General features: G+C 47.0%; 2 protein-coding genes across 5 annotated transcripts in view; one reads left to right on the top strand and one right to left on the bottom strand.

The window, feature by feature from the left end:
• Nucleotides 1-739: 739 nt before the first annotated feature.
• Nucleotides 740-6,138, top strand: adrm1 (ADRM1 26S proteasome ubiquitin receptor). 2 transcript variants are annotated; one of them, XM_026154989.1, is made up of 10 exons: nt 740-847; nt 1,513-1,747; nt 2,517-2,633; nt 2,874-3,081; nt 3,431-3,512; nt 3,582-3,721; nt 4,994-5,125; nt 5,202-5,359; nt 5,450-5,552; nt 5,911-6,138. In XM_026154989.1, the coding sequence occupies exons 2-10, from the start codon at nt 1,538-1,540 to the stop codon at nt 5,994-5,996; spliced, it is 1,236 nt and encodes a 411-aa protein (XP_026010774.1). In that variant the 5' UTR covers nt 740-847; nt 1,513-1,537; the 3' UTR covers nt 5,997-6,138. The 2 variants fall into 2 exon arrangements, with proteins under 2 accessions (XP_026010774.1, XP_026010773.1); XM_026154988.1 differs by lacking the exons at nt 740-847; nt 1,513-1,747 and having other exon boundaries at nt 2,472-2,633; nt 3,434-3,512.
• Nucleotides 6,139-6,174: 36 nt separating this feature from the next.
• lama5 (laminin, alpha 5) overlaps nt 6,175-27,353 on the bottom strand; it is a 75,977-nt gene continuing 54,798 nt past the window's right edge. For 2 of the 3 annotated variants that reach the window (XM_026154944.1, XM_026154945.1), the window contains exons 52-79: nt 26,487-26,683; nt 26,288-26,407; nt 25,633-25,787; nt 25,434-25,563; nt 25,247-25,349; nt 25,052-25,165; nt 24,758-24,940; nt 23,739-23,881; nt 22,505-22,684; nt 22,220-22,359; nt 21,964-22,108; nt 21,614-21,747; nt 19,122-19,281; nt 17,965-18,099; nt 17,702-17,841; nt 16,306-16,438; nt 16,058-16,201; nt 15,781-15,911; nt 15,535-15,696; nt 15,278-15,404; nt 12,175-12,329; nt 11,820-12,003; nt 11,387-11,524; nt 11,111-11,270; nt 10,900-11,030; nt 7,566-7,659; nt 7,369-7,488; nt 6,175-7,052 (exon numbers count right to left, since the gene is read on the bottom strand). In XM_026154944.1, the coding sequence (XP_026010729.1) occupies nt 6,904-7,052; nt 7,369-7,488; nt 7,566-7,659; nt 10,900-11,030; nt 11,111-11,270; nt 11,387-11,524; nt 11,820-12,003; nt 12,175-12,329; nt 15,278-15,404; nt 15,535-15,696; nt 15,781-15,911; nt 16,058-16,201; nt 16,306-16,438; nt 17,702-17,841; nt 17,965-18,099; nt 19,122-19,281; nt 21,614-21,747; nt 21,964-22,108; nt 22,220-22,359; nt 22,505-22,684; nt 23,739-23,881; nt 24,758-24,940; nt 25,052-25,165; nt 25,247-25,349; nt 25,434-25,563; nt 25,633-25,787; nt 26,288-26,407; nt 26,487-26,683 (4,007 nt within the window). In that variant the 3' untranslated portion in view covers nt 6,175-6,903. The remainder of the gene's footprint in view (nt 7,053-7,368; nt 7,489-7,565; nt 7,660-10,899; nt 11,031-11,110; nt 11,271-11,386; nt 11,525-11,819; nt 12,004-12,174; nt 12,330-15,277; nt 15,405-15,534; nt 15,697-15,780; nt 15,912-16,057; nt 16,202-16,305; nt 16,439-17,701; nt 17,842-17,964; nt 18,100-19,121; nt 19,282-21,613; nt 21,748-21,963; nt 22,109-22,219; nt 22,360-22,504; nt 22,685-23,738; nt 23,882-24,757; nt 24,941-25,051; nt 25,166-25,246; nt 25,350-25,433; nt 25,564-25,632; nt 25,788-26,287; nt 26,408-26,486; nt 26,684-27,353) is intronic. The other variant, XR_003270857.1, reaches the window with a different exon arrangement.

Below are 27,353 nucleotides of genomic sequence, written 5' to 3'. Positions count from 1 at the left end.
TGCTGCTCGCATGCTGACCGGTTCCAAAAAGAGAGACCACATCACTCCGGTCCTCTGCTCTCTCCACTGGCTCCCAGTTGCTTTTAGGATTGATTTTAAAATTTTACTGCTGGTTTTTAAGGTTCTTAACGGTACTGCACCTCCTTACCTGGCAGAGCTTCTTAGCATTTACCGCCCCAGGAGATCTTTGAGGTCAGCAGACCTGATGCTTTTAGATGTTCCCAGGTACAGACTAAAGACTAGGGGAGAGAGGGCTTTTGCTGTGGCTGCACCCAGACTGTGGAACAGTTTACCTCCTCTCATCAGATTCTCCACAAGCCTTGGAACTTTTAAAACTGCTCTTAAAACTCACCTCTTCTCATTGGCTTTTAGCAAGGTTTAACTTATTGTTTTAATTTATTGTTTTATCAGTGAGGTGTTTTATGTACTTGTGTTTTATTGTATTTTATATTTGTATTTTATTGTACAGCACTTTGGTCAGCCTCGGTTGTTTTTAAATGTGCTTTATAAATAAACTTGACTTGACTTGACTTGACTTAACTAACCAATCAGAACAGGATGTCTGTGTTTATGGTCAAAATCAGCGTAAATGTGATCAAACCAATTTGGAGTCGTGTTTCAGATGATGTGCTGGATTTATGAAAACTAAAATAACATTTTTTGTTTGGCAGCAAATGGCATTATTCCTATACTGTCACTATGGGAGCGCCCTCCACTGTCCGCCGGCTGGTCTGCATTCTGTTTCTGTACAGTGGGTTTAACCGGAAGTCTAGTCCCTCCGTAGATCATCTTTGACGTTGAGCGACGCGAAGAAGCAGAAAAACTTATTCTGCGGGCACAACTTCAGGTATTTGTGCTGGAGAGCTCAACAAAATTCACATTTCACAGAAAAGTTGCAGGAAAGCCATCAGATGCACAGCTGGCTCTTGTTACTAATGTCTGACTGACCGTAGTTAAGCGACGGCAGTGAATATTACTGTGGTGTTCTGTTTAGCCTCGTCATGTGCTAACGTTAGCACGCCACAGCTAACGGCAGCTAGCAGGCTAACTTTTAGCTTTTCTGAAAAGTGATTTTAAGACACAAATATAACAAAAAATAATTACAGTCCTCATTAAACATCAGCACAGTGCTCCTCAGCCGCTATACGCGCAGACACGATGATTTACCAACAATATATGATCATAAAAACAGTAACACAGGACAAAGCAGAGCGACTCTAGTCTACGTTTAAGACGTGAACGGATACTTTTGATTTGTTTAATCAAAGGTATCGATACGTGATGAGAACTAATGTGGAAATGTAAGAGTGAAGGGTAATAATCAGAGATAACAGTTCAAGTTAAACTTGAGTTTTATTGAGTTTGTTGGTTATTATCATGTTTAAAGACATCGGAGACTTTATTTAGTGACACATAAACGTCAAACGCTTTAACGTGCTGACGTAAGATCTCTGAGTGATCTCACTGCATCCTGTTCTTTGACCCTCTGCTCCTTCCTTTCTTTCCCATCAGGCTTTGTGAACAAAAACTTTCAAAGATGTCTTCGGGCGCTCTCTTCCCCAGCATGGTCAGCGGCTCCAGAGCAAGCTCCAGTAAGTACCTGGTGGAGTTTCGTGCCGGTAAGATGACCATGAAGGGCAGCACGGTGACGCCTGACAAGCGTAAAGGTCAGGTCTACATCCAACAGACGGACGACTCCCTCATCCACTTCTGCTGGAAGGACCGGACCGCGGGGAACGTAGATGATGTGAGTCACCCTGAACCAGTCGAGTGTTTGTGGTTCCTGATGTTTACAGGGTGGAGCTGAGAGAGGCCAGCGCACATCGGCGCTTCATTTCCTCATTTCTCTGTGCACCGCTTCCATAAAGCAGAAATTCCTCCGTGAGGTCAGGTAAAGCTGACGGAGTCAGCACTGAAACTTAACCACTTCCTGGCCTCTACCCACATGTAGAGCTGGTTTAACCTCCTAAGACTCGAACTTTTCCACGGCAGCATTTTTAATTTCTCTTTGATATTTGGGCTGATTGGGACCTGATGAATGTAAAAACAAAGAATTACCAGATTTTTTTTAACCTAATTTTTGTTTCTAAGAAAAATGAGAGCCACAAATGAGGATATTCATTTAAAATTTCGATAGAACAGTAGCAGGATAATGTCCTCGTAAGTGGATATCAGGCCCATGTAGAGCAAAATTGAGTATTTTGGTCTAAATAACCCAAAATGTGATGTCCACATATGTGGACTGCAGGTCCTAGGAGGTTAAAGCACTGAGATGTTCTTGAGTGGAACATAGTCATCCTTCCACACCCACAGATTGATCTCACTGAACAGAGCTCAAAGTCCTGAAAGAAATGATTTCAAATCCGATCATTCACATGATTCTCGTTATTTCAGCGCTTTCACTCAGAGCTGCTGCCTCTGGCTCCCTCTCTCTGATTGGTTGGTATTTGATGATGTGTGAGAGCAGCCCCATGTCTCTCCTTTAAATGTCTCCTCCTGTTTGTTTCCTCTTACAGGACCTGATCATCTTTCCTGATGACTGCGAGTTCAAACGGGTGAATCAGTGCACTACCGGACGAGTCTATGTGCTGAAATTCAAAGCTGGCTCCAAAAGACTCTTCTTCTGGATGCAGGTGAGCTCGTCTTCATCCTAGAGGGGAACGTCTTAGTTCATGTGATGGCAGATGTCAGCATTAGAGCGCCTTCATCAGGCTGCATCTGATATTAAAAGAGCGTGCTTACTAAAGGCTGACACACTCACATATACATGAACACCTCACAGCATTGCACCATTAAAAAACACACACACTTGCATGATTACAGCGAGCCACGAGAACCTGTAAGTAGCAATAACTCTGCTCTGATGCCATCAGGAGCCAAAGACTGACAAAGATGACGAGTACTGCCGCAAAGTGAACGAGTATCTTAACAACCCGCCCATGCCCGGAGCATCCGGCAGCGGCGGCGGTGGCCACGAGTTGTCAGCGCTGGGAGGAGAGGGTGGCCTGCAGAGCCTTCTGGGTAACATGAGCCACAACCAGCTGATGCAGCTGATGGGACCCACGGGGCTCGGAGGTCTCGGTGAGCGCTCTGACCTACACACACCTGCACGTAGTTCATGAACACCTGCCCCAGTTCCTGGAAGTTATTCTCTGCCTCTAAAGGTCAAGCTTGGTTTCGTCCTAATTTCGGCCATAACAGGAAATCCCACTCAACCCTCCGCCGCAGCCTTCCACACGCGACGCCTCAATATGTAGTTAGGTTTGTCAGGGGCTGCACGTCTGTGGAAGGTTGCGCTGTATGAAAAAGAGTTTCCAGTTATGACGTAGGTGTACTCCTCTCAGAAGCATGCTGGTGAAGCCGTCTCAGGTGTGACGTGTAGCTGGGGGCGGGGCTATTCCAGGTTTTTGATCTGATGTCTTTGTCTAAGGAGGCCTGGGAGCTCTAGCTGGACCGGGACTCGCCAACCTGCTGGGGGGCGGAGGACCTGTGACCAGCAGCTCCTCATCCAGGTGAGACAGACACACACGCACACACACCTGCAGTCTTCCTCTTTGTTCACCTGTGCTGCTCTTCCTCAGTTCTCGAAGCCAATCAGCTGCAGTGACTCCTTCTCCAGGCGGAGGTCCCAGAATGAGCTCCTCCCAGGCGCCCGCTGCCCCTGCCGCTGTTCCCGTCACCTCGGCTCCCTCCTCCACCGCTGCCACGCCCTCCACACCAGGTACAGAAAGAAATGAAGGCTACATGCCGAGTTTCAAAGGAAACGGGAAGCAGTTCGTCACAGAGGGTTATGGGATGATGGCGGGGCTTGAGGCGGAGCAAAACAAAACGGGATAGAGGCTGATCACCTGTAGATCAGACCTCCACCCTCCTCCTCCTGTAGCTTCTGATTGGAGCGACCCTCTATAACTGAACTGAGACCGGCAGCACTGAGGGGGGGGGGGGGCTTAATGACAAGAACAGGAAGATGGTCAGACAGTAGAAAAAGGCACAACAGGAAGTGCCCAAGTTCCTTGTTAGCAGTGGGATGACTTTCAAAATAAAAGGCAGGTGGTGTTGCAAGTGGAAGATTTCAAATATACAGTGAAGCCCATAATTATTCCTGCCGGTGGCAAATTTTGACTTAGTTACTTTTATTCAACCAAGTTTGTTTTGTTTTGTTTTTTTAAACACAGGTGGGTGTTTCCCAAAAGATAAGATGTACAAGAGGCATCACTGTGGGGAAAAATCCTCAGCTTTTATTTACATTTGAACAAAAGGTGTCATGTCCAGAATTATTTATACTCTTCTCAATTATCAATAGAAAAGTCTTATTTGGCTATTACAGCAATCAAACACTTTAATTGCAGAGCAGCTTTGTGCACGTCTCCACAGGTATTTTTGCCCACTCATCTTTTGCAATGAGCACCAAATCCTGCAGTTTGGAGGGTCCTCTTGCCATCACTCTGATCTTTAGCTCCCTCCACAGATTCAAGTCAGGACTCTGCAAAATGTTAGTGTTGTCTGCTAACCGTTTATTCAGCACGTTTGCTGCGTGTTTTGGGTCATTGTTGTGCTGAAAAGTCCGCTGGTGTCCAACTTTGGATTTTCCCAGAGGCTGCGACAGATTGTGACGGGTATGAATAATTCTGGACGTGACACTTTTTCTTCAAATGTAAATAAAAGCTGAGAAATGTTGTTTTCCACAATGATTTTTTGGGAGACACTTGTGTTGTTTTCAGTCAAAAAATTCTTGCTGGTTGAATCAAAGTAACTCAAAATTTGCCACCGGTATGAATAATTATGGGCTTGATTGTAGTTTTCTGCGAGAACATTTAGGACCAATCAGGTTCCTCCCTGATGTCATCGTCAGGGAGGAACCTGATTGGTCCTAAATGTTCTCGTCTTTGTTTACAGTAAATCACAGCAACTCAATTCATTTTTTTCTGATGTCACCTGCATGTTATTGTTACCTGGAAACCCCCTGACTCCTCCCACCTTCTATCATCTACAGCCCCGGCTCAGACTCCCGTGGCCCCGGCCTCCACTGGAAGCCCCGCCCCTCACCAGCCCATCCAGCTCAGCGATCTTCAGAGCATCCTGGCCACCATGAATGTGCCGGCAGCAGGGGCTCAGGGCTCAGCAGGTGAGTCACATGAGTGAGGTCACGTGTGCCTCTGAAAGGGAGCGCAGACACTCACAGCTCTGATCTCCTTCTGCAGTGGACCTGGCGAGCGTGTGCACCCCAGAGATGATGGCTCCCATTCTGAGCAACGCCGAGGTCCAGCAGAGGCTCCTCCCCTTTCTCCCCAGTGGGGAGAGTCTGCCGCAGAGCGCCGAGGAGATCCAGAACACCCTGAACTCTCCTCAGTTCCAGCAGGTACAACGTAACGTTGGCGACGCTCGGTGATGATGTAAACACGTTGAGCGCCGCGCTCATCGTTCGCTTTTCTTCTCTCCTCCCCTCCAGTCCATGAGCATGTTCAGCAGTGCATTGGCCTCCGGGCAGCTCGGCCCCCTCATGAGTCAGTTTGGACTGCCACCCGATGCCGTGGACGCAGCCAACCGTGGAGGTGAGTGAACCAAACGCACGCTGAACTTCCTGTTTGTGCTGCGTTCATCCTCACACACACAACGGGCGTCGGCATGTGGCGCTGTGACAGTGTTCTGACATGAGCGCCCCCTGCAGGTCAGTTAGCATTAACCAGTTGCTCTCTGGAGGACATCAAGTCCACCCTTTTACCTCACACACACATTCTCGTTTTGCTATCTTAGTGAGCACATCTCATTGGTATATTGCTTTCCTCAGCTGCTTACCCTAAGCATCAAAAATGAATCCCTACCAATGTTCCCTCCAAGCTGAGCGCGTGAGCAATCGCGCACGGCTGACAGGTCTTGGATTCTTGGTTATTGATCTGTGTGTGTCAGCAGATGTGGAGGCGTTCGCTCGAGCCATGCAGGGCAGCAGAGAAGAGTCGAAGGAGAAGAAGGACGAGGAGGACATGAGTCTGGATTAGTCTCTGTGACATCATCTGTTTCATTCTTTTTCACTTTTTCTTCTATCAAAGGTTTGACCCTTCCATGACCTTTTTTTTCCTCTGAAGAGGGCGGGGCTTCAGGTGTATTCAGCTCTTTCTAATAAAAACGTAATGACTGAAACATGAGCTTCTTTTTATGAATGTAAAACACAAAGACTGTTGGTACGGAAAAACTTTATTTAAACATGTGACAGACAGGGACGGGGGATCAGAGAAGCTAGAAGGCTTCGTGTTTCAGATGGAAACGGCGCCTGCAGACCGGCGAGGACGTAACGTTCACATGTCAAACAAAAGTTTTACTATGTGAGGTCAAAGGTCACGAAATCAGACATTCCCCAGATTTGCAGGCTTTGTTTTTTGTCTGCTCTACCTGAGGATGTTGCTCGTGTTCAGACTGTATATCAAAGATGGACTGAGCAGGCGGGGACTCTGATTGGACAGAAGTCTACGAGCCTCTGCCGAGCTGATCTGAGTGCAGCGATTGGTGTTTGGTCTCAGGTCCGACTGAATCAAAGGATCACCGTTGAGATTACCGACGCCTCTGAGTCGCAGAGGAAGCGGCTGCGTCCATCTTCCACGTACAGTCTGTGCTCACTGATCAGCGTTTAGAGTCGGTGTCTTCAGCAGACGCACGATTACGCGACGGTTTGCTGGATGATTTAGAAGAAACATGCAAAGATGGTCGAACTTGGCTTTACCGTGCCGCTCGATGACATCGTCGTTCCGTCTCTGCAGCACCAAACAAACGGGGGAAAATATAAAATACACATTTCTTAAAAAATAAATACTCGTATAGATATCTTAACTTAGCTACAGTAATGTGACGCCCACCACCGGTGCTGATGTGTACTCAGGGAGTGTGAAGGTAAGATATGAGGGGGTGGGGTTAAACATGTGGGCAGCCGCGCGTTCCCACGGCGCCGTGCACAGCGAGCGGCTTTGACAGCGGCACCGCTCTGTTGTTGATGCTCGCCCGGCGGACGCAGCCGTGGAAGGACGCCAGCCCAGGGGGTAGACCGGGTACAGTGATGCCACCTAGTGGACAGAGAGAGGAGTGACGCGTTAATGAGGCGCTGCACTGACAACGTGTGCAACTGTATCCCTGTTATGCAGTAATGAGTAGTGTGACTAATCAAGCATGTTTGAGTAAAGACGTTAAACGCAGACGGGAGGCGACAGATTTGATTAAAATCTGATAAGTGATCAAAGAAACTGGTCACACGGACAAAGTGGCGAGGATGTCAGGAATGTGGGAACAGGAAACGGCTGCATTTAGGTGGTGGAGATCTTCGTGATCCTCACAGAGGCCAGTCTGCATCACTGAGGTGGTCTGTGAACGCCGTGCACTCACCTGGCACGCCTCCGAGGTAGACCGCCTCCTTGGGCCCCGTGGAGCGGCCCTTTTTGGGGCCGACAGCGCGCTCGCTGGCTCCGTCCACGTGCAGCTGCAGGACGTTGTTCTTCTTCACCACTGCAGAGACATTTCAGCATTAGAGCGGTACAGCGACAGGGGAGTGCACGGAGCACGCGTCTGAGGACGAAACTCACCTGAGATGGAGTGCCAGCGGCCGTCGCACAGCGGCTCTTCGGGAATGAACGATGCAGAGGTCTCACCTTTCCCGCCGTTCACCGAAACGGTCACCTGACACACACACGCAGTGCTGATGAACTCAAGTTTAGAGATTCGCTCAGAGGAGGCTTCAGCGGTCCAAGCAGGAGGTGACGCCTCTGAGTCACATCAGAGGAAGGACCGCACGCCACAACCACCAGCCCCATTTCTAACCCAGTAAAGTCACGTGTGTCATTTCTGATGCATGACCCCCCCACACACACACACACACACACAGAAAGCCTACACAAATTCCACAATAGATGTTTAACATATAAAAATCGCTAAAAATGCAGCATGTAGCAAATATGACACACATTAAACATTTATGTCCTAATGATTATTTATTTTTGCTTTAATTTGTTTTTAATTGTAAAAGTTGAAGAAAGGCAGTAAATCGCAGCAATGCCATATCGTGAGCAAAGTATTGTGATAATATCGTCCTCTGAAATGATTATTGGTGAGTTATTGGTGACTATTTTCCGATGAAGATATGACCGAGTAATTCATTATTATCAGGAAGTCCTAAAAACTCCCTGAAAAGCCTTCAGCTGATCCAAAATGCTGCAGCAAGAGTCCTGACAGGGACTAGAAAGAGAGCAGATTTCTCCTGCTTTGGCTTCCTGTTAAATCCAGAATTCAAAATCCTGCTCCTCACATACAAGGCAGGGCTGTACCGCATCGATTAACACCGCAGTTTTACATTTTTTGGGGGGGAAGTTGCAGTCCATACAGACAATATTCATTTCTAAATTATTAACTAACAATCTTGTGCTTAAAGCGCTTTCTCAATATTGTAGATTGTAGATGTTAAAATTAATCATGACCTCGGCCTCCTCTGACGACCTGTTTGCTGTTGCCTGCTGCTGAAAGGCAGCGGGCAGAGGGGACACTTGGGCAGAGGGGACACTTGGGCAGAGGGGACACTTGGGCAGTGCATTTGTTGCAGCATATAATGTGTTTTCTGGATACACTGCTGCTTTTTCAGCATTCAAAGATTGATGGCTCCGTGTCAGAGCTGGCTATGAACTTCAGACAGATCAGGCCTTAACTTAACAAAAAAGTCATCAATCGTTCTTTTCATCTTTTCTCATTACCCACAGCTACATCCACTCTGTGGGGCCTAGGCTGCTCACCAGGGCTGGGCATCATCACTGATTTCTATAATCATTCGATTCCAGCTCTCAAAGTCCTGATTCGATTCGCAGCCGAGTGTGAAGCAGCAGGAATGAGGATCAGCACCTCCAAATCTGAGATGAGTTCCTGTCCCAAGTGGAGGAGTTCAAGTATCTCGGGGTCTTGTTCGCGAGTGATGGGAGAAGGGAGCCGGAGATCGACAGACGGATTGGGGCTGCAGCTGCAGTAATGCGGACGCTGCACCGGCCCGTCGTGGTGAAGAGGGAGCTGAGTGTAAAAGCGAAGCTCTCAATTTACCGGTCGATCTACGTCCCTACCCTCACCTATGGCCACGAGCTGTGGGTAGTGACCGAAAGAACGAGATCGCGGATACAAGCGGCAGAAATGAGCTTCCTCCGAAGGGTGGCTGGCCTTTCCCTTAGAGATAGGGTGAGAAGTTCGGCCATCCGGGAGGGGCTCAGAGTAGAGCCGCTGCTGCTCCTTCACATCGAAAGGAGCCAGCTGAGGTGGTTCGGGCATCTGACAAGGATGCCCCCTGGGTGCCTCCTGGGTGAGGTGTTCCAGGCATGTCCCACCGGGAGGAGGCCCCGGGGCAGACCCAGGACACGCTGGACAGATTATATCTCTCGGCTGGCCTGGGAACGCCTTGGTATTCCCCCGGATAAGCTGGAGGAGGTGGCTGGGGAGAGGGAGGTCTGGGCTTCTCTGCTTAGGCTGCTGCCCCCACGACCCGGCCCCGGATAAAGCAGAAGAAGATGGATGGATGGATGGATGGAAGCAAAACAGCAAAAGTCAGAGGGAATTCATGACGCATTGATCAAATGTGAAGCTGCTTCTTTTGCTGCTGGCTCGGTGAATTTTGGTTGGAGAGACAAAACCTGCAGCTCAGAATCAGTGACGTAAACAGAGCGGACCGGACGCATCAGAATCGCTGAGCTCCGACAGCGTGTCCGTCTACGGGCCGTCGGGGCTGAAAGACAAAGCTGATTCTGACGCGTTGGGTCTGCTCTGCGTTTACGGCTTTGTGTGGAGTCCGTGTACCTGCTCTCATTTGCTGTTTGGTGGTTGTTGAAATAGTTTTGTGAGCTTTAATCTGAGAATCTGGCGTTTCTGGCAAAACACAGTTATATTTAAAAGTCAATTCAGGATTTAATGAATCGATATCACTTTATTCAAGCTACTCACCTCCCACTTCCACCTGCACTTTCAACTGGACCACAGCCAATCAGAGAAGTCCCGCCCCTGACTATATCTGATTGGTTTAGCCCACGATAGGGACATAATGTGTGTCTGTTGTTGACCACACGGAGAGTTGCAGAGATTTTTTTTTTTTTTTTTGTTACCCGAACAGTTGGTCACACCACTGAAAAATTTGGTTGCCTTTGCGACCAAATTTTTCGCACTCTAGAGCCCTGCAAGGTCTTAAATAATCAGGCCCCATCTTATCTTAATGACCTTGTAGTACCATATCACCCTATTAGAGCACTTCGCTCTCGCTCTGCAGGCCTACTTGTTGTTCCTAGAGTATTTAAAAGTAGAATGGGAGGCAGAGCCTTCAGTTTTCAGGCCCCTCTTCTGTGGAACCAGCTTCCAGTTTGGATTCAGGAGACAGACACTATCTCTACTTTCAAGATTAGGCTTCAAACTTTCCTTTTTGCTAAAGCATATAGTTAGGGCTGGACCAGGTGACCCTGAATCCTCCCTTAGTTATGCTGCAATAGATGTAGGCTGCCGGGGATTCCCATGATGCATTGAGTTTTTCCTTTCCAGTCACCTTCTTCACTCACTATGTATTAACAGACCTCTCTGCATTGAATCATATCTGTTATTAACCTCTGTCTCTCTTCCACAGCATGTCTTTATCCTGTCTTCCTTCTCTCACCCCAACCAATCACAGCAGATGGCCCCGCCCCTCCCTGAACCGGAGGTTTCTTCCTGTTAAAAGGGAGTTTTTCCTTCCCACTGTCGCCAAAGTGCTCATAGGGGCTCATATGATTGTTGGGGTTTTCTCTGTATGTATTATTGTAGGGTCTACCTTACAATATAAAGAGCCCTGAGGCGACTGTTGTTGTGATTTGGCGCTGTGTAAATAAAACTGAACTGATTTGAGTGGGAGAAACGCTGCCCGAGTCTCACCTTTCCTTGGATGAGAATTAAGCTCAGGTGGTGGTCAGACGATGTCCCAGCATGCAACAGCAGCCCAGAGTCCACGATGGGTCGAACTTCGAGCTGGATCTCCAGATCCCGACTCAGAGCCAAGGACTCATCTGCAGGGAGGGACAGAGGCGCCGCTCAGACATGACGACCCAATGTGGCCAACACGTGCACAGAAACGAATGGTACGTACCGATCATGATGTGTCCTCCCCGTCCAGAAAAGTAGGCTCCGGGCTGCAGAGGGGTCGCGAAGCAGGGCACTGTCCCCTGGCTGTGAGCGGGGTCTCCTGCAGGGGCTCCGTTCAGCATCAGATCCCGGATGCACCCCACAAACCCGGAAGAACCCTGACCCTGAGGTTAAGAAAGAGCAGAGCTTCAGTACCCAGCGTGAAGAAGAGCAGAAAGGCGCGACCTTCACTGCACAGAGGTGTCAGCCTGAGCGTGGAACCAGCAGGAGAAACGCTTACCGCCACAGAGGCAGGGACTCCTCCTGCGTATAACGGTGCGGTGAGACGAGTCCGGTCTCGTCCAGATATCCTGTTGGACTGAACACTGATACCGTCCACAATCAGACTCATCTTCTGCCCTTCAAGCTTTATGAACACCTGCAGGGACACGGAGCAATCAGGTTACATCATTCAGGTAAACTCAGGTGGGTCTGAGACACAAACACAGCTGGTAGCAAAAAACGTTAGCTCAACGCTAACACGCTAACCAAAACGTGGTTTTAGTGTCAGGGTTACAGTTAGGTTATGGTTAGGATTGGGCTGAGGGTTAGGCATCCATTTTTGATGGGTAAGCAGCTAGGGAAAGCATTATGTCAATGAGATGTCCTCACTAAGTTATGAAAACAAGTATGTGCGTTCGTGTGCATGTGTTTGTGTTTTTGTGCTTGCTCACCGTGTGCCACTGGTCGTCGTTGTACTTCCTGTAGCTGCGTAGGTTAAACTTCTTCCCAAACTGAAGCAGGAGGTGGCCGTTTGAGACTGTGAGCGTCATCACGCCTCCTCCTCGCTGCCTGCTGGTGGCGCTCAGCACCAGCCCGTCAGATGAGTTGATCCTCAACAGCATGGAGATGTGAGGCCTGCAGACAGAGAAACACGAGTATCTGAGCTGTAGTTTGGTCCTTGAATACGAGGGGGCGGAGTCTGTTTAGCAGCTTGTGTCTGTGTAGGTTCTCAGTCATCCAGATGATGGCATGCAAGGAGCTTAGAAAGAAAGGGACTGGATCTCTTAAAGTTTCTTTCACACTCACGTGGAGCCGAACGAACTGGGCAGGATGTCGTATCTCTGGAAGCTGTGGGTGGAGCCACTGAAGTGCGTCGCTCCCCTCTCGTGGTGTGACACCTCACCCTGACACGAGTCCCTAGTGTTACGACTGCGAGATCCTGACGGCTTCTTCAGCTTCCCCTAAGAGAGAAAACCTTGAATTTATCACAGTCACGTCTTATTGTTGTTGCTGTGTGTACCTTCACTTGTTGTTGCTGTGTGTACCTTCACTTGTTGTTGTGTGTGTACCTTCACTTGTTGCTTTGTGTGTACCTTCACTTGTTGCTGTGTGTACCTTCACTTGTTGTTGCTGTGTGTACCTTCACTTGTTGTTGTGTGTGTACCTTCACTTGTTGCTTTGTGTGTACCTTCACTTGTTGCTGTGTGTACCTTCACTTGTTGCTGTGTGTACCTTCACTTGTTGCTGTGTGTACCTTCACTTGTTGCTGTGTGTACCTTCACTTGTTGCTGTGTGTACCTTCACTTGTTGTTGTGTGTGTACCTTCACTTGTTGCTTTGTGTGTACCTTCACTTGTTGCTGTGTGTACCTTCACTTGTTGCTGTGTGTACCTTCACTTGTTGCTGTGTGTACCTTCACTTGTTGTTGTGTGTGTACCTTCACTTGTTGCTGTGTGTACCTTCACTTGTTGTTGTGTGTGTACCTTCACTTGTTGCTGTGTGTGTACCTTCACTTTTTCCTGTGTGTACCTTCACTTGTTCCTGTGTGTACCTTCACTTGCTGTTGTGTGTACCTTCACTTGTTCCTGTGTGTACCTTCACTTGTTCCTGTGTGTACCTTCACTTGCTGTTGTGTGTACCTTCACTTGTTCCTGTGTGTACCTTCACTTGTTCCTGTGTGTACCTTCACTTGTTCCTGTGTGTACCTTCACTTGTTGCTGTTGTGTGTACCTTCACTTGTTGCTGTTGTGTGTACCTTCACTTGCTGCTGTGTGTGTACCTTCACTTGCTGCTGTGTGTACCTTCACTTGTTCCTGTGTGTACCTTCACTTGCTGTTGTGTGTACCTTCACTTGTTCCTGTGTGTACCTTCACTTGCTGTTGTGTGTACCTTCACTTGTTCCTGTGTGTACCTTCACTTGTTGCTGTGTGTACCTTCACTTGTTGTTGTGTGTGTACCTTCACTTGTTGCTATGTGTACCTTCACTTGTTGCTGTTGTGTGTACCTTCACTTGTTGCTGTTGTGTGTACCTTCACTTGTTGCTGTGTGTACCTTCACTTGTTGCTGTTGTGTGTACCTTCACTTGTTCCTGTGTGTACCTTCACTTGTTCCTGTGTGTACCTTCACTTGCTGTTGTGTGTACCTTCACTTGTTCCTGTGTGTACCTTCACTTGTTCCTGTGTGTACCTTCACTTGCTGTTGTGTGTACCTTCACTTGTTGCTGTTGTGTGTACCTTCACTTGTTGCTGTTGTGTGTACCTTCACTTGCTGCTGTGTGTGTACCTTCACTTGCTGCTGTGTGTACCTTCACTTGTTCCTGTGTGTACCTTCACTTGCTGTTGTGTGTACCTTCACTTGTTCCTGTGTGTACCTTCACTTGTTGCTGTGTGTACCTTCACTTGTTGTTGTGTGTGTACCTTCACTTGTTGCTGTGTGTACCTTCACTTGTTGCTGTTGTGTGTACCTTCACTTGTTGCTGTTGTGTGTACCTTCACTTGCTGCTGTGTGTGTACCTTCACTTGCTGCTGTGTGTACCTTCACTTGTTCCTGTGTGTACCTTCACTTGCTGTTGTGTGTACCTTCACTTGTTCCTGTGTGTACCTTCACTTGCTGTTGTGTGTACCTTCACTTGTTCCTGTGTGTACCTTCACTTGTTGCTGTGTGTACCTTCACTTGTTGTTGTGTGTGTACCTTCACTTGTTGCTGTGTGTACCTTCACTTGTTGTTGTGTGTGTACCTTCACTTGTTGTGTGTGTACCTTCACTTGTTGTTGTGTGTGTACCTTCACTTGTTGCTGTGTGTACCTTCACTTGTTGCTTTGTGTGTACCTTCACTTGTTGTTGTGTGTGTACCTTCACTTGTTGTTGTGTGTGTACCTTCACTTGTTGCTGTGTGTACCTTCACTTGTTGTTGTGTGTGTACCTTCACTTGTTGTTGTGTGTGTACCTTCACTTGTTGCTGTGTGTACCTTCACTTGTTGTTGTGTGTACCTTCACTTGTTCCTGTGTGTGTACCTTCACTTGTTGTTGTGTGTGTACCTTCACTTGTTGCTGTGTGTGTACCTTCACTTGCTGCTGTGTGTACCTTCACTTGTTCCTGTGTGTACCTTCACTTGTTGCTGTGTGTACCTTCACTTGCTGCTGTGTGTACCTTCACTTGCTGTTGTGTGTACCTTCACTTTTTCCTGTGTGTACCTTCACTTGTTCCTGTGTGTACCTTCACTTGCTGTTGTGTGTACCTTCACTTGTTCCTGTGTGTACCTTCACTTGTTCCTGTGTGTACCTTCACTTGCTGTTGTGTGTACCTTCACTTGTTGCTGTTGTGTGTACCTTCACTTGCTGTGTGTGTACCTTCACTTGCTGCTGTGTGTGTACCTTCACTTGCTGCTGTGTGTACCTTCACTTGTTCCTGTGTGTACCTTCACTTGTTCCTGTGTGTACCTTCACTTGTTGCTGTTGTGTGTACCTTCACTTGTTGCTGTGTGTGTACCTTCACTTGTTGCTGTGTGTGTACCTTCACTTGTTGCTGTGTGTACCTTCACTTGCTGTTGTGTGTGTACCTTCACTTGTTGCTGTGTGTGTACCTTCACTTGTTGCTGTGTGTGTACCTTCACTTGTTGCTGTGTGTGTACCTTCACTTGTTGCTGTGTGTACCTTCACTTGCTGTTGTGTGTGTACCTTCACTTGTTGCTGTTGTGTGTACCTTCACTTGTTGCTGTTGTGTGTACCTTCACTTGTTGCTGTGTGTACCTTCACTTGCTGTTGTGTGTGTACCTTCACTTGTTGCTGTTGTGTGTACCTTCACTTGCTGTCGTGTGTACCTTCACTTGTTGCTGTGTGTACCTTCACTTGCTGTTGTGTGTACCTTCACTTGTTGCTGTTGTGTGTACCTTCACTTGTTGCTGTGTGTACCTTGCGCTTGTTGTTCTGTTTTGGTTGAGCAGCAATGATCTGCTGAGGCTGTTTAGCAGCAGGACACTTCATAGAAACATCTACATTGTTGGTGGCTTTCAGCAGGTCCAGAACCTCCTGCGTTTCCCTGCAGATGGCAAACAAACACATTACAATCCAAGCTGAACTCACACAACAGCTTTAATCGTTTCAGTCATTTCACACAGGCTGATGAGTCAATCTATGAAGGCGGCTCATGAAAGTCATTTTTAACTAACCTCTCGATGAAAACATTAGTAATGCATCCAACCAGGTTGTTCGGGCCTTCGGGCATTCCTCCCAGGAAGGTGTTTCCCATTGTGGACAAGACAGTTTTCATTGTTGGGTTCACTGTGGTCTGAGTCGATGTCTCCAGCACGTCATCCACGTACAGACGTATCCTGAGAAACGAGCAGAGATGTCAAATGACACTCGGAACGCTGCTTCCTGTGGATGCGAGGAAAATGTAACCGCTGCCATCCTACCCGGTCACATTGTTGTATATGGTGACATAATGACTGATGTCATCGTTGTACGTCTTCTGCGTTTTAATCGCCTTGTTGCCAGCTTGCACCACGATGTGGCCTTTCTGCAAAAACACCTGACAGACGTCCTCCTGTGGCCACAGAAAATCACAAGAGTTTGAAACAAGGAAGAAGTCAGCACATCATAGATCCAACAGATCAGGACAGAAGAAGAATACGGGAAACAGACAGCTGAGAGGCAACGGTCAACAGGAAGTGGTTGAGGGTTTCCTCTGACCTGGTTTTTGTGGAAGAACATGAGTCCATCGGTCGTCTCAGTTCTGAAGCCAAGGCCGGCAAAGAAGTTGTTCATGATACTAGAAGCATCCATCACATTAAAGTTCAGGTAGCTCTGACCTGGGAAATAACCCTCACGAGCCAACTGCACATGCGCGCGCGCGCACACACACACACACACACACACCATGAAAAACCTGCATCCACTCCTTTTTGTTACACGCTGATGGGTTCAGTGTGTCCTCCTACCAGCAGTTTGTCATGGCAGCCAAAGCTGACCCCATAGGTCTCCACATTCTTCAGGCTGATATACTGTTGTTTTTCCTTCACGTTCCTGATACAGGCCTTCACAGAGCCCGTCTTAGAAAACTTGTCCTTTAACCTGAGGGGAGACAAACACAATGAACTCAGTGTTAGTGACCCAGACCGGATCCCTGATAATAACTTATCCAATTAGAAACTAGAAGTTCACAACATGTTAAATCACATTAGAAAACACTTCCTACAGGTTTGTGTCCACTATTTAAAATACTACTTTTACCAGCTAGCTGCTAACCTAAATCTGCTGTCTGATGCTGACTAAGTAACTATCAGCATCTTTATGCTTAAAATCTCTGTAGCTGCCTGGACAGTACTCAGTGAGACCAGCAAACCCAGAAGACTTCAAATTAAATCAAAAGAAAAGTCCCAAGACATTACGAAGGGCAGTAATAACAGGACTCGTGCAAATCTGGAAAATAAGCTAAACAAAGGCACAGTTTGAAAGTTCACAGGCCTCCTGTCGACATAAACATGCATTAAAACATATGAGACAGCCCCAAAGCACAAGACTTAGTGGCGAGGTAACGAGATGAATTATTAGAGCTACTCTCAGCGGCTTCCTTGGAACAAGGCTCGGGTTTACTGTCAAATGGGACAGCAAATGTTCAATAGAATAAATAGTAAATACGTGGAATAAGTAAGTAAGTGTCTCACACATCCTTTTCCATGTTTAATTAAAATTAATAATTTATTGTTTTCCATCCATCCATCCATCCATCCATTCGCTTATCCTTTTCAGGGTCGCTGGGGGCGCTGGAGCCTATCCCAGCTGTCATAGGGCGAGAGGCGGGATACACCCTGGACAGGTCGCTAGTCTGTCGCAGGGCCAACACACAGGGACAGACAACCATTCACACCTAGTGGCAATTTTGATTATCCAATTAACCTATCCCCACAAGCTGCATGTCTTTGGACGGTGGGAGGAACCCACGCGAACACGGGGAGAACATGCAAACTCCACACAGAAAGACCCCGGCCTGATGGTGGAATTGAACTCAGGACCTTCTTGCTGTGCAGCAACAGAGCTAACCACCGTGCCACCGTGCTGCCGATTTGTTTTAATTCAAAAGCCTTTACATTTTTCATATTGTATATTTCATTTATAACGTTAAAAAACAGGAGTTAGATTTGCCCATCCTCCGCTCCAATCTTTAATCATTGACATGACAACAATTCTAGAGGGCAACATACAAATGTCAGTAGGGCCTGTGCCACCCCAGATGCCCCCTTTAGCCCTGCCCCTGTGCCTCTTTTCCACTCATGCAGTTCCAGACTCGCTAACGTTAGCTTAGAAATGGAGCAATAAGAAACTTAGTGCACGTACATCTCCGGCATCTTGTCCTCTGGCACTCCACCCAGGTAACAGCTGTTGTCAAATTGAGGGATGCCTTTTATGTTAGTCCTGATGGCATCGTTTTGGTTGTTCTTCACCATAAGTAGTTCATTCCAGATGATGAGAAACAGCTATATGGGAAAAAATGCAGCACGTCACAAACAAGTACACAATACTGACCACTAAAAGGAGCAATCAGAGTGATCGGCATGCTTTCAAAGTAGGAACATGAAAAACCACGCAGAGGGACTCACACTGTTGGGCTCGCCGTTGCTCATCTGCAAGAGCTCAGGCGGAGCCACGGGCTCGACGTCCACCAGAGAACCGTTAATATTATAGAAGAGCTTGACCTGGCCACGAAGCACCGCCACACACACAAACTGATTTTGCTGCACAGCAGACAGAAAAGAAATCCAGTTACAGAGGAAAATATACAGATATGTGTGTAATAAGTACAGTGGGAACCAGAGCCGGACATTTGATGGCCATGACCCCGGTCCAGGAGGTCGACCCTTCCACTAACGGGAAGGTTGGCTGCTATGGTGCAGCTATCAGAGCCTGAATGTTAAAGTGCTGCTGCGCATGAGGTTTGTTCAGAGCTAATGAAGTACAAATACTTCTTTACTGTATTTGAGTAAAGAAGTTGAATCAGTGTATTTTTATACACAAGTACCTGTACTTCAGTAGAAGGACAGGACATCTGCACTTTTGCAGCTCGGGCCTGTTGTATAAAGCGCTCTGAGTGCTTGAGTAGAAAAGTTCATTCTTCCAGTTACCCTGTATAAGAAGTAACTCAAGCTTCTTCTGACGGCTCCGTATTTGCACGAGTGTCACCACAACAAACAGAGAATAACAGAAGTGATGATGACCAGGGAAGAAGTGCAAAACCTGCAAATGCGAATCCAATATGTCAGGTTATTAGAAAAAAACCTAGAACACGAGTGTGGAAATGAGGCAGCTTTGTGTGCTGCACGCAGCGACTGGACTCCAGGGTCAATAAAGCCTGATAATAAGTCATGTGGGCGTAGCAAGGTCACCTGATTACTCTGTGAACTCTCTTTATGCTGTGCATGTGATCTGTTTGTTCGGTGTATGTAAATATGTATATGTACTGTTCTCTTTAGTTCTTACAGGAGGAACACTGTCATGTCATTGTAGGTACAATGACGATAAACCCATTCTATTCTATTCTATTCTATTCTATTCTATTCTATTCTATTCTATTCTATTCTATTCTGTGTTACGGCCTTCAGCATTTTTGCTATGAACTGTAGGGGATTGTGTGTAAAGAGCACCCACTGCTGTGAATAAGGAAGTGCAACTAGCATCTTCTTTCATTATAATAGGGGCGGGGCTTACAAGGACAGGTGAGCAGCCCTCTGAGGGTCTGTGAGCGTATAAGCAGCGTTACCTCATTCTGCATCATCAGCAGGATCCCGTTCTGCGACTGCAGTTTGATTTCCTGTTGCACGAAGTAACCTTTTCCTGACTGAGAAAAATTAAACTTTGCATAGCCGGTCCCATCAAAGTACGCTCCATCACTGACATAGGGCTCAGAGGTGGCTCTTGTCCTGTTTGTTAAACACACACACATATTTAAGAGACAAAGTTAGGAGTTGAAACACACCAGAGTATCTCAGAAAATAACAAAATGATGAAAACTTTCTTTTTTTGTAAAGTCATCATTTAATAAGTGATGAACGTTCATCCACTCGTCTGTGAGCCAAGGGCGTAGATTTGGCATGGACGGAAGGGACATGTCCCCACCAATATTCAGCGATTATAGAATTGTCCCCACCAATAATTTGATCTCTTCGAGTAAAGAAAAACAAGAAAAAAAACGATCTGTCAGCGTCTCGTTCACCCAGCAGAGCAGAATGAGTTAAATTACGTTCTCTACTGGAGTCCTACATCATGTGACAATTATGGCCAATGTGATTGGCTGAGCCTTTCAGGGAGCTCTGTTTAGTTTCAGCAGCGGTAAACCTGCGCTGCGAGGAGGAGAGGAGGACGGCAGCAAAGAGGAAGAAGCTGGATGTAAGAAAGTGTTTTTCAAAGAAACCTGTGAGTCACTTAAAGCCAAGTTCACTCATAAAATGTGTCACAATAACGTTACAGGCTGTGCCAGGCTTTGGCCCACATCAGTCTGAAACTGTATGTAACCATGAATAACGTGTTTGGGAAACTACCTGCACAACAGGCAGCACTGTTAGTTCTCTCAGTCTCAGAGCAGCGTTTCTAATTTTGATTGAAACTGTCAGAGGAAACGGAGCCTCGAGCAGCCCGGATATTAGTTTACAGAGGCTGTTAGAATTATATGTCTAACGTTAACATGTTGGTGACACGATAATTTCATCCTAATGGCTCTGACGTATTCATAGGGTTAATGTTTGAGACAAAATGTCATGAGGTCGTCATGATTTTGCAAATATTCCACCTCGTAGTGCAGTTTGCACAGTTTTAAAATGCACTCAGCCTACAAACATTACTGACGAGTCAAGATCTGCACAAAGTGACAGAAACACTGAAGCAGCTGCACGTTTTATTCTTATTGTCATGTTTGTCCTGTTTGTCAGGTGAAGAAGCAACACAAAGCTCAGAGAGCAATGGTGACACAAGATCACAGGTGAAATGATGACTTGTTGGTTCATGACTGTATTTGAAGCACATGTGTGACTGCATGTATGTGGAGTGTCTCACTGTCATTCATCAGCTGACAGAGGCAGCTCTGCCATGTTGTAGCTCAGAGGTGAAGAGGCGAGCTCACAGGTGACTGATGAGTTGGTGCTACAGATTAACTAGTATTTATTATCATGACAGTTGTCAGGCTGCTGATGTAAATTGTTTCATTAGTGTATATTTGACAAAGAGTCTGAATTGACATGTCTCACTTTTTATATGGCACAAATCAATGTGTTATTTTATCAGGTGGAAATATATCCTAGTGCAGTCAGAGGGGAGGAGCCAGGGCCAAAGGTGAGGCACATCACGCACAGAATAATAATTTAATCTCAGGATAAAACGCAGGTACTGAGGCTGAAAGAAGCTTCAGTGCTCTCAGAAGACTAAAAACATGGCTAAGGTCAACAATGACTCAAATGGGATTAAACAATGCTGCTGTGTGTCCACCAGGACAGACTGGACAGTATAGATGGAAAACCAACATGCCAGCAGTTTATCTCAGTTAGTGAGAGGAGCAGGCCTGTGTTTGGCTGCTTCACATAGTGAACGTTGAGTTGTTGTGTGGGACACCAGTAGTATTAATGTCAGTTGCTGTAACAGTAGCTCATGCTTAGAATAGAAAATCCCAGCTCACTGATCTGATCGGGCAGTAGAGCCTAAACTGTTGCATAATGTTGCTGAGAGATCTTTGACTCTGAGGTCATCTTAGACGAGTAGTTTTATGGACAAAACCCAGCAGGTCACTCAGTGTTCCCTTAGTGCTGATGTGTCAGAGATGTTGGTGTAACTGAAGTAATGCTGTTAAGTCCTTAAAGTCATATTCTTTTATTGTTCTTTTATTTGAAGCTATTTTTATTTTTGTATGATACCTGATTTATATGGATTATGGCTGAAGTAAACTAAAGCCTGAAATACTTAGTCATTTGTTTAATAATTCAACTATGAATTGTGATTTTAAACAGTTTAAAAGCACGTAGAATAGCACATGTAGGCAAGTATATTTCTCCTCTTTTTATTAAGAAGCAAAAACAAAAAGGAAAAACAAAGAAACAGGGCAGGGTTCGGTGGTTGAATCATCCGTCCCCACCAACGCCAAAACCAAATCCACGCCCTTGCTGTGAGCGTCAGTGTTCAGCTATAAGCTTAAATTCAACAGAAAGAACACAAACGTTTGCATTTACACAATGATACTGAAATGAGATGCAGGAACAGCAGACGGACCTGGCACACGGTATGTCCACCGTGGTGTTGAGATTGAAGACGTCCACAAAGCTGTAGAGACTGATCACCTCCTCGTTCAGATAGTCCAGCTCAATGCAGCCCTTAAAGTTGGGCAGGGCGAGCACTTCAGGTGGCTAAAGACAAAAACACCAGAGAAAGTGGAAACTCTTCATTATTCCTGTGGTCGAGGCACTAATGTGTAAACATCAACGAGCCTGCGTACCAACACAGGCGTTCTCAGTTATTCTCACTCTGGCTCCACCTGCTCAGTTTTATTGTACTGACTAAAATAAGCGTAACATGCGGAAACATTCTGTAACTGGTGGGTTTACAGCTCTTCCAGTACGTACTGTGAAAGTATTCGGATATCCTCCCACATAGAAGACGGTGTCATTGGCCGAGAGTTTGAGGAGCCCCTGATCTCCTTCAGCCTTCTTAGAGTATTTGCTGGTTGAGGTGTCCACAGATACGGACATCAGACCGTGCTGCAGCATCCTACGCGCACCAACACCGGAGCAGATCAATGCTACAACTCCTGCACACAGCTAGCATAAACATTCATGTTTAATCGAATGACACCGTGTTGTGTTACATCGTGCGCTTCACCTCTCCAGGGAGACGGTGCTGAATCTTCCTTTGGACTGGATGTCGTTTTTCATCTTCACAACTGCAGTTTCTCCTCCAACGTTAAAGTACCAGTGCAGCCGTTTCCCCACCAACGCCATGCCCAGGAACTCCTGACCCGGCTGCAAACCCCAAACACAGATTTAAAATACACGACACCTCCGATGTTCACGAGTCCTAAATTTATCCCAGTTAATAAAGACACACCCCGACGAGGACTGACAGACTTGACGAGCGACATGAAGTCCAATCTGTCCTCACACTTACGTTTTTGTTGCCGAGGTAAAACACAAACTGACTGTTGGAAGGATCCTGTCGCCGCGTCCGCACTGCGTCCGGCAGCTTGATGTGGAGCTTCATGGATGTGTAAGCAGCCAGGTCAGCCAGGTTAGGCGGCGTACGCACCTGAACGCCTGATCTCCCATTGAACTTCATGGATACGCTCACCTGGATGGGGAAGGAGGAAAAGAACTCGTAATGGACGTCAGGACAGGTCCGCTCCCCTCTCAGTATAAATGGAATCCGTCTCCACCTTCAGGTTTCTGGGAACCCACATCTCCACTGATCTCACCTGGACCCACAACGCCATCGCCCTGGTAACGAAGGTCGAGCAGCGGCTGCACTTCCTCCGTGTAACGAAGGTCGAGCAGCGGCTGCACTTCCTCCGTGTCCCGCTGCTGGCCTTCTCCCACTCCTCAGTCTCCCACACCTCCAGACTCACTAACAGCTTCCTCCCCCACAGCCAATCAGACTGTTAACAAACACTGGCCCCGCCCCCACACCCCACCCCTACACACCGACCTCACCAATCTGAGCCATGGTCTGAGTAACCCTTATCCCTCAGCCCACTCACACTCGGTCCTTTCCACTGCCTCCGATCACTTTGCCAGTATTTTGTTCTCCAATGTGTCTGTGTATGATTTTGTGTATATTTCTCTGTTGTCTATGATTTATATTTTATTAGGACCCACAATTTAGCTGTACATGTACAATGACGATAAAAGACTATTAGAATGACGTAATTTCCTTAGGGATTAATAAAGTAATCTGATTGTGATAAGGACCTCTGATGGAAACACCTAGCACTGACCTCCAGGACTAAAAAATCAAATGAAAACCTGCAGTTCCTCTGACGTCCAGCAGAGGCAGCAGTGAGTCATTCCCATGTCAAAATTTTACATTCGAAATAAACATGTTTACAGCCTCATACACAAACTGTTTGGCCTCTATAGACAGGTGGGTGCTGACACAGGTGGCTGTAGCTGCTAGCTGTCGGCTAGGCTAAACTGGACCTCTGGACCGTGTTGTTGGAGTCTTTCGGAGCATGTTTAATGACATCATGTGACCAATAACACGGCTGCTGTGAGGTCACTGCACTAACACAGCGCCCAACTCAGCACTATGAGCAGGTATCTGCGATAACCAAGCTAGCTAGCAATAGCATCCAAATATGGCCACATATTTGGCTCTGTCCATCTTTTTATACAGTCTGTGGGTGTACCTTGTTGGCAGTATTGCGCGCCTGCTCTATGAGCTGTCGGATGCGGTTGATGTTCTCGGAGATGTTTGGCATCTGAACAGAGTAATTCTGCAGGTCGCCCAGCCTCTTCAAGAGTTCAGGAATAGCTTCACCCAGCCTGTGCACTGCAGACAGACAGACAGACATTTACAGCTCATGTCTCACCAGCGCCCCCTACGTGAGTGTTCAGGTAACATCCAGGCCTTTTTACCTGGTTGGAACACTTTTCAAAGGCAAACAAAATTAATGTCTGACACTCAATTTAAAAAATTACAATCTGAGATGTGCAGCTCAAACAGAACCACGGCCTAACCTTTGGAGGGCTCAGCGACCTGATGAATGATTAGAGACGAGTTTCATTTGTGGTTCCTGAATATTAGATGTCTGTCATTAGTCGCAGTTTTCAGTTTGACATGCTTTTATTTTGGTGGAGCTCATAAATAACCCCCAAACAGTTGTGGCAGGTGGCACCTTTGAACTGTTCCTGTAATTTGGTGTTATATACATAAAATCAAATGAAATAATTCATCATTTCTTTCAAACTGCTCATTTCTTCCTAAAGTCCTGAAATTCAAAGACATTCAGGTGAGTCGTGCTCTGGACAGTTCAGACGTTTGTGGAATTCGTCCGTCTTATTATTTTATATAATGTTAGTTCTTCGTTTGATTGTTTGAGTATGTTGGGTCTTCGTTGGTTCAGTCCCGAATTTTTCTTAGCTTTTCATATGCTCAAACATTATCTCTGTGTTTGGTTGCTTCCTGTTTTATTTTGAAAGACTCATGCTTTGTATTTGGATCTACTTCCTTTTGCCATTTGTATTTACTGTCTCTGGCTCGCTCCAGCTGTTTGGAATCTCTGTGATCAGTCGGATTTTGGATCGATTGTTTTGATTTATCAGGATTTAATCTCACTTTGACCTCAGTTTCTGCGTCTGCCTGTGCTCGGGTCTGAAATCTTTCGACCATCCCCACAGCGCATGGCAGCGAGCGTTTATCACTCACCGGTGTTGTTGGCGTCCATCAGGGCGGTGTTGATGTCCTCGCTCGTGGCGTTGGCGTCTCCGTAAGTGTGCTGCCATTCATCCAGCTTCTCTTTGATAGGACGCAGGGTGTCGTTGATGCCGGTGGCCGTCCTGTTTGCCTTAGCCGCTGTTTGCTTGGCTTCGTTGACCTGTGCACTGATGTCTGAGCAGCACAGAAGAAGAAGACGACAGGAAGCCGTGAGCGGTGAGGAGTCACGTGGGAAACCTTAAATACCCAAATTGTGTAAGCGCAACGTGTTTTAAACAGTCGTACTTTTGGTGGCGTTGAGGTTGCTCTGGAGCGCCTCCAGGTCCTCGGTCAGTTGAACCTGTTTGGTTTTGGCGTCCTGGAGCCGGCGCTGAGCATCTTCCAGTCGTGGCCTCAGAGCTGCAGCAGAAAAACGAAGGTGATGCAAACTGAAGATGAAAGGGTTCATTTATGAATCTCTGCAATCCAAACTGGGCTTACTGGTGTTCAGGTCATCATTAAGCTTCTCCACTTCATCCTTCAGATCCATGCTGTGGTTCTTCAGAGACTCCGCCTTCTGACCGAGGTTCTGGCCCTTCACGCTCTGAAAACAAGACCAACACACTTTCAGTTTCGGTTTTTAAAGTCACCTCAAAGGACAAACTTGTGATTTTGGGGTTTTTTTTACCTCTAATGTGCTGTTGGTAGCCTCGCTGGCCATCTTGGCGGCCTCCTCGGCCTGCTCGATGCTGACGACGATCTTGTTGTACGACTGCGTTACGTCTATGAATCCGTCCTTCTTTGTTTCTGCGATCAAACTGCAGACAGACGCACACAGCTTTTGGTTTGGTTTCATGAAGCACAAGAACTAAATGTCGTACACCTACCTCGACAGGTTCATGGCCAGGGCGCCGAGTAGCTCAGCGTGCTTCTCCGCCTTCTCCACCAGCGGGATTTTAGAGTTAGTCTGAGACAAATTCTGAACCTTTTGGGCCAGCAGCATCCGGGCGCCATCCAACTGAGCTGCAAGGTGCTCGTACTCCTGAGGGAGAGAAAGAGCTGAAGGGGACGTAGCCTGGTCAAGGGGAGGTAAAGACCTAAAGAAGAAAGTTTTTGATCTTCAACAAGAATTCTGATTCTGAGCCTGCCAGAGCAACGAAACTGTCCGAGCTCCAGCCTCAGATCTGTGAGCTGTAACCAGCCATGGTTCACCATTAGCAGGTGTTAGCATGTGTTAGCACTGTTAGCAGGTGTTAGCATGTGTTAGCACTGTTAGCAGGTGTTAGCACTGTTAGCAGGTGTTAGCATGTGTTAGCACTGTTAGTAGGTGTTAGCAGGTGTTAGCACTGTTAGCAGGTGTTAGCACTGTTAGCCGGTGTTAGCACTGTTAGCAGGTGTTAGCACTGTTAGTAGTTAGGACGTAGATTCCGGCAGACTGAGAACACTTTGAGGGCTGAATCACGGCTGTGCTGAAGATGAAGCGGCCCCTGTAAATCTGTGACGCATGCACACACAGACAAGTTTAATGTGTGACATTCAAACCTCTTTGGAGTTCTGCACCATGGACCACACGTCGTTGTTGACTTGATGAAGGTGATCTGCAGACACGTTCAGCTGTTTTCTCACCTCGGTTGACTTCATCTGCAGGTCCACCACCCTCCTCTGACAGACAGACAGACAGCGGTTAGTCATCACTTGGTGTTCTCCACGTTCTCCATGTTCCTTCCTCTGCTGCTCTTACGTTGTGGTCGTCCAGGCTTTTCTCGTTGGCGTTGTTGATCTCGGCAGCTCTCGCCGTGTTGTTCACGGCCTCATTCAGGGCGTCTCGGAGGTCCATCGTGTCAGCGTGGAGGCGGGAGAGACGGTCACTGATGGATCGAGTTAGGTTGTCGTTTTCCTCGTGACGGTCCACCAGCTGCCTGCTGACCCGATCCAACACTACGAGAACACAAGACACAGACGGGCGGTCCTGTCAGCTCAAACACAAACCTGCTCATTAGCTTTTAAACGCTGAAGTGACATCAGCAGCGAGTCAGAGACATTTAATAAAACCATCAAACATCCAGATGTTGCAGCAGATACTTCATCCCTCGTTCTCGGGCAGGTGTGAGCTGGTTCACAGGTCCGACGAGCTGCTGGAAGTTTAACTCGTCGTCTGTGACCCTGATCTGATGTTCATGTCTTCTCAGAGCGCGTCTGGTTCCTCCTGACACTGTCGAATGTTTCATCCCGTTCTGCGAATTCTGCTTCATGCAGAGTTTGGGTAAGTTCGGTCTCTTCCTGTGTTAATGTCCTGGTTCTGTATTAGTTCTCTTGTTTATAGGGCTGCACGATTTTGCATAAAATGAGAATCACGATTGTTTGGCTTAGAATTGAGATCACGATTCTCTCACGATTTTCTTTTCCAGTATAAATATTTATTGCACTTATTAACTGCACATCAACTTCGTAACAGTTGAGACTGAACATAAAAACAATAAATAAACATAAAAACAACAAAATGTTGTACTGCTTGAAATTCCGTCTCCACCGTTGCTCGACGCTGCGTGTATAGAGCAGGTACTGCAACAATAGAAAAATAGTTGCGGGACGGCACTGTGCAGCGTTT

The sequence above is a fragment of the Astatotilapia calliptera genome, chromosome 20 (assembly GCF_900246225.1).
Source record: "Astatotilapia calliptera chromosome 20, fAstCal1.2, whole genome shotgun sequence".
NCBI classification, from domain to species: Eukaryota; Metazoa; Chordata; class Actinopteri; order Cichliformes; family Cichlidae; genus Astatotilapia; species Astatotilapia calliptera.
Note: the sequence above shows the minus strand (reverse complement) of the source record. Positions and strands in the feature narration are given on the sequence as shown.

What these genes read in the sequence shown, in the direction of transcription:
- adrm1 (XM_026154989.1), top strand. Translation starts at nt 1,538, where the DNA reads ATGTCTTCGGGCGCTCTCTTCCCCAGCATGGTCAGCGGCTCCAGAGCA. An exon ending in AGGGGCTCAGGGCTCAGCAG is followed by an intron (nt 5,126 to 5,201) that starts GTGAGTCACATG and finishes CTCCTTCTGCAG; the next exon opens with TGGACCTGGCGAGCGTGTGC. An exon ending in ACTCTCCTCAGTTCCAGCAG is followed by an intron (nt 5,360 to 5,449) that starts GTACAACGTAAC and finishes CCTCCCCTCCAG; the next exon opens with TCCATGAGCATGTTCAGCAG.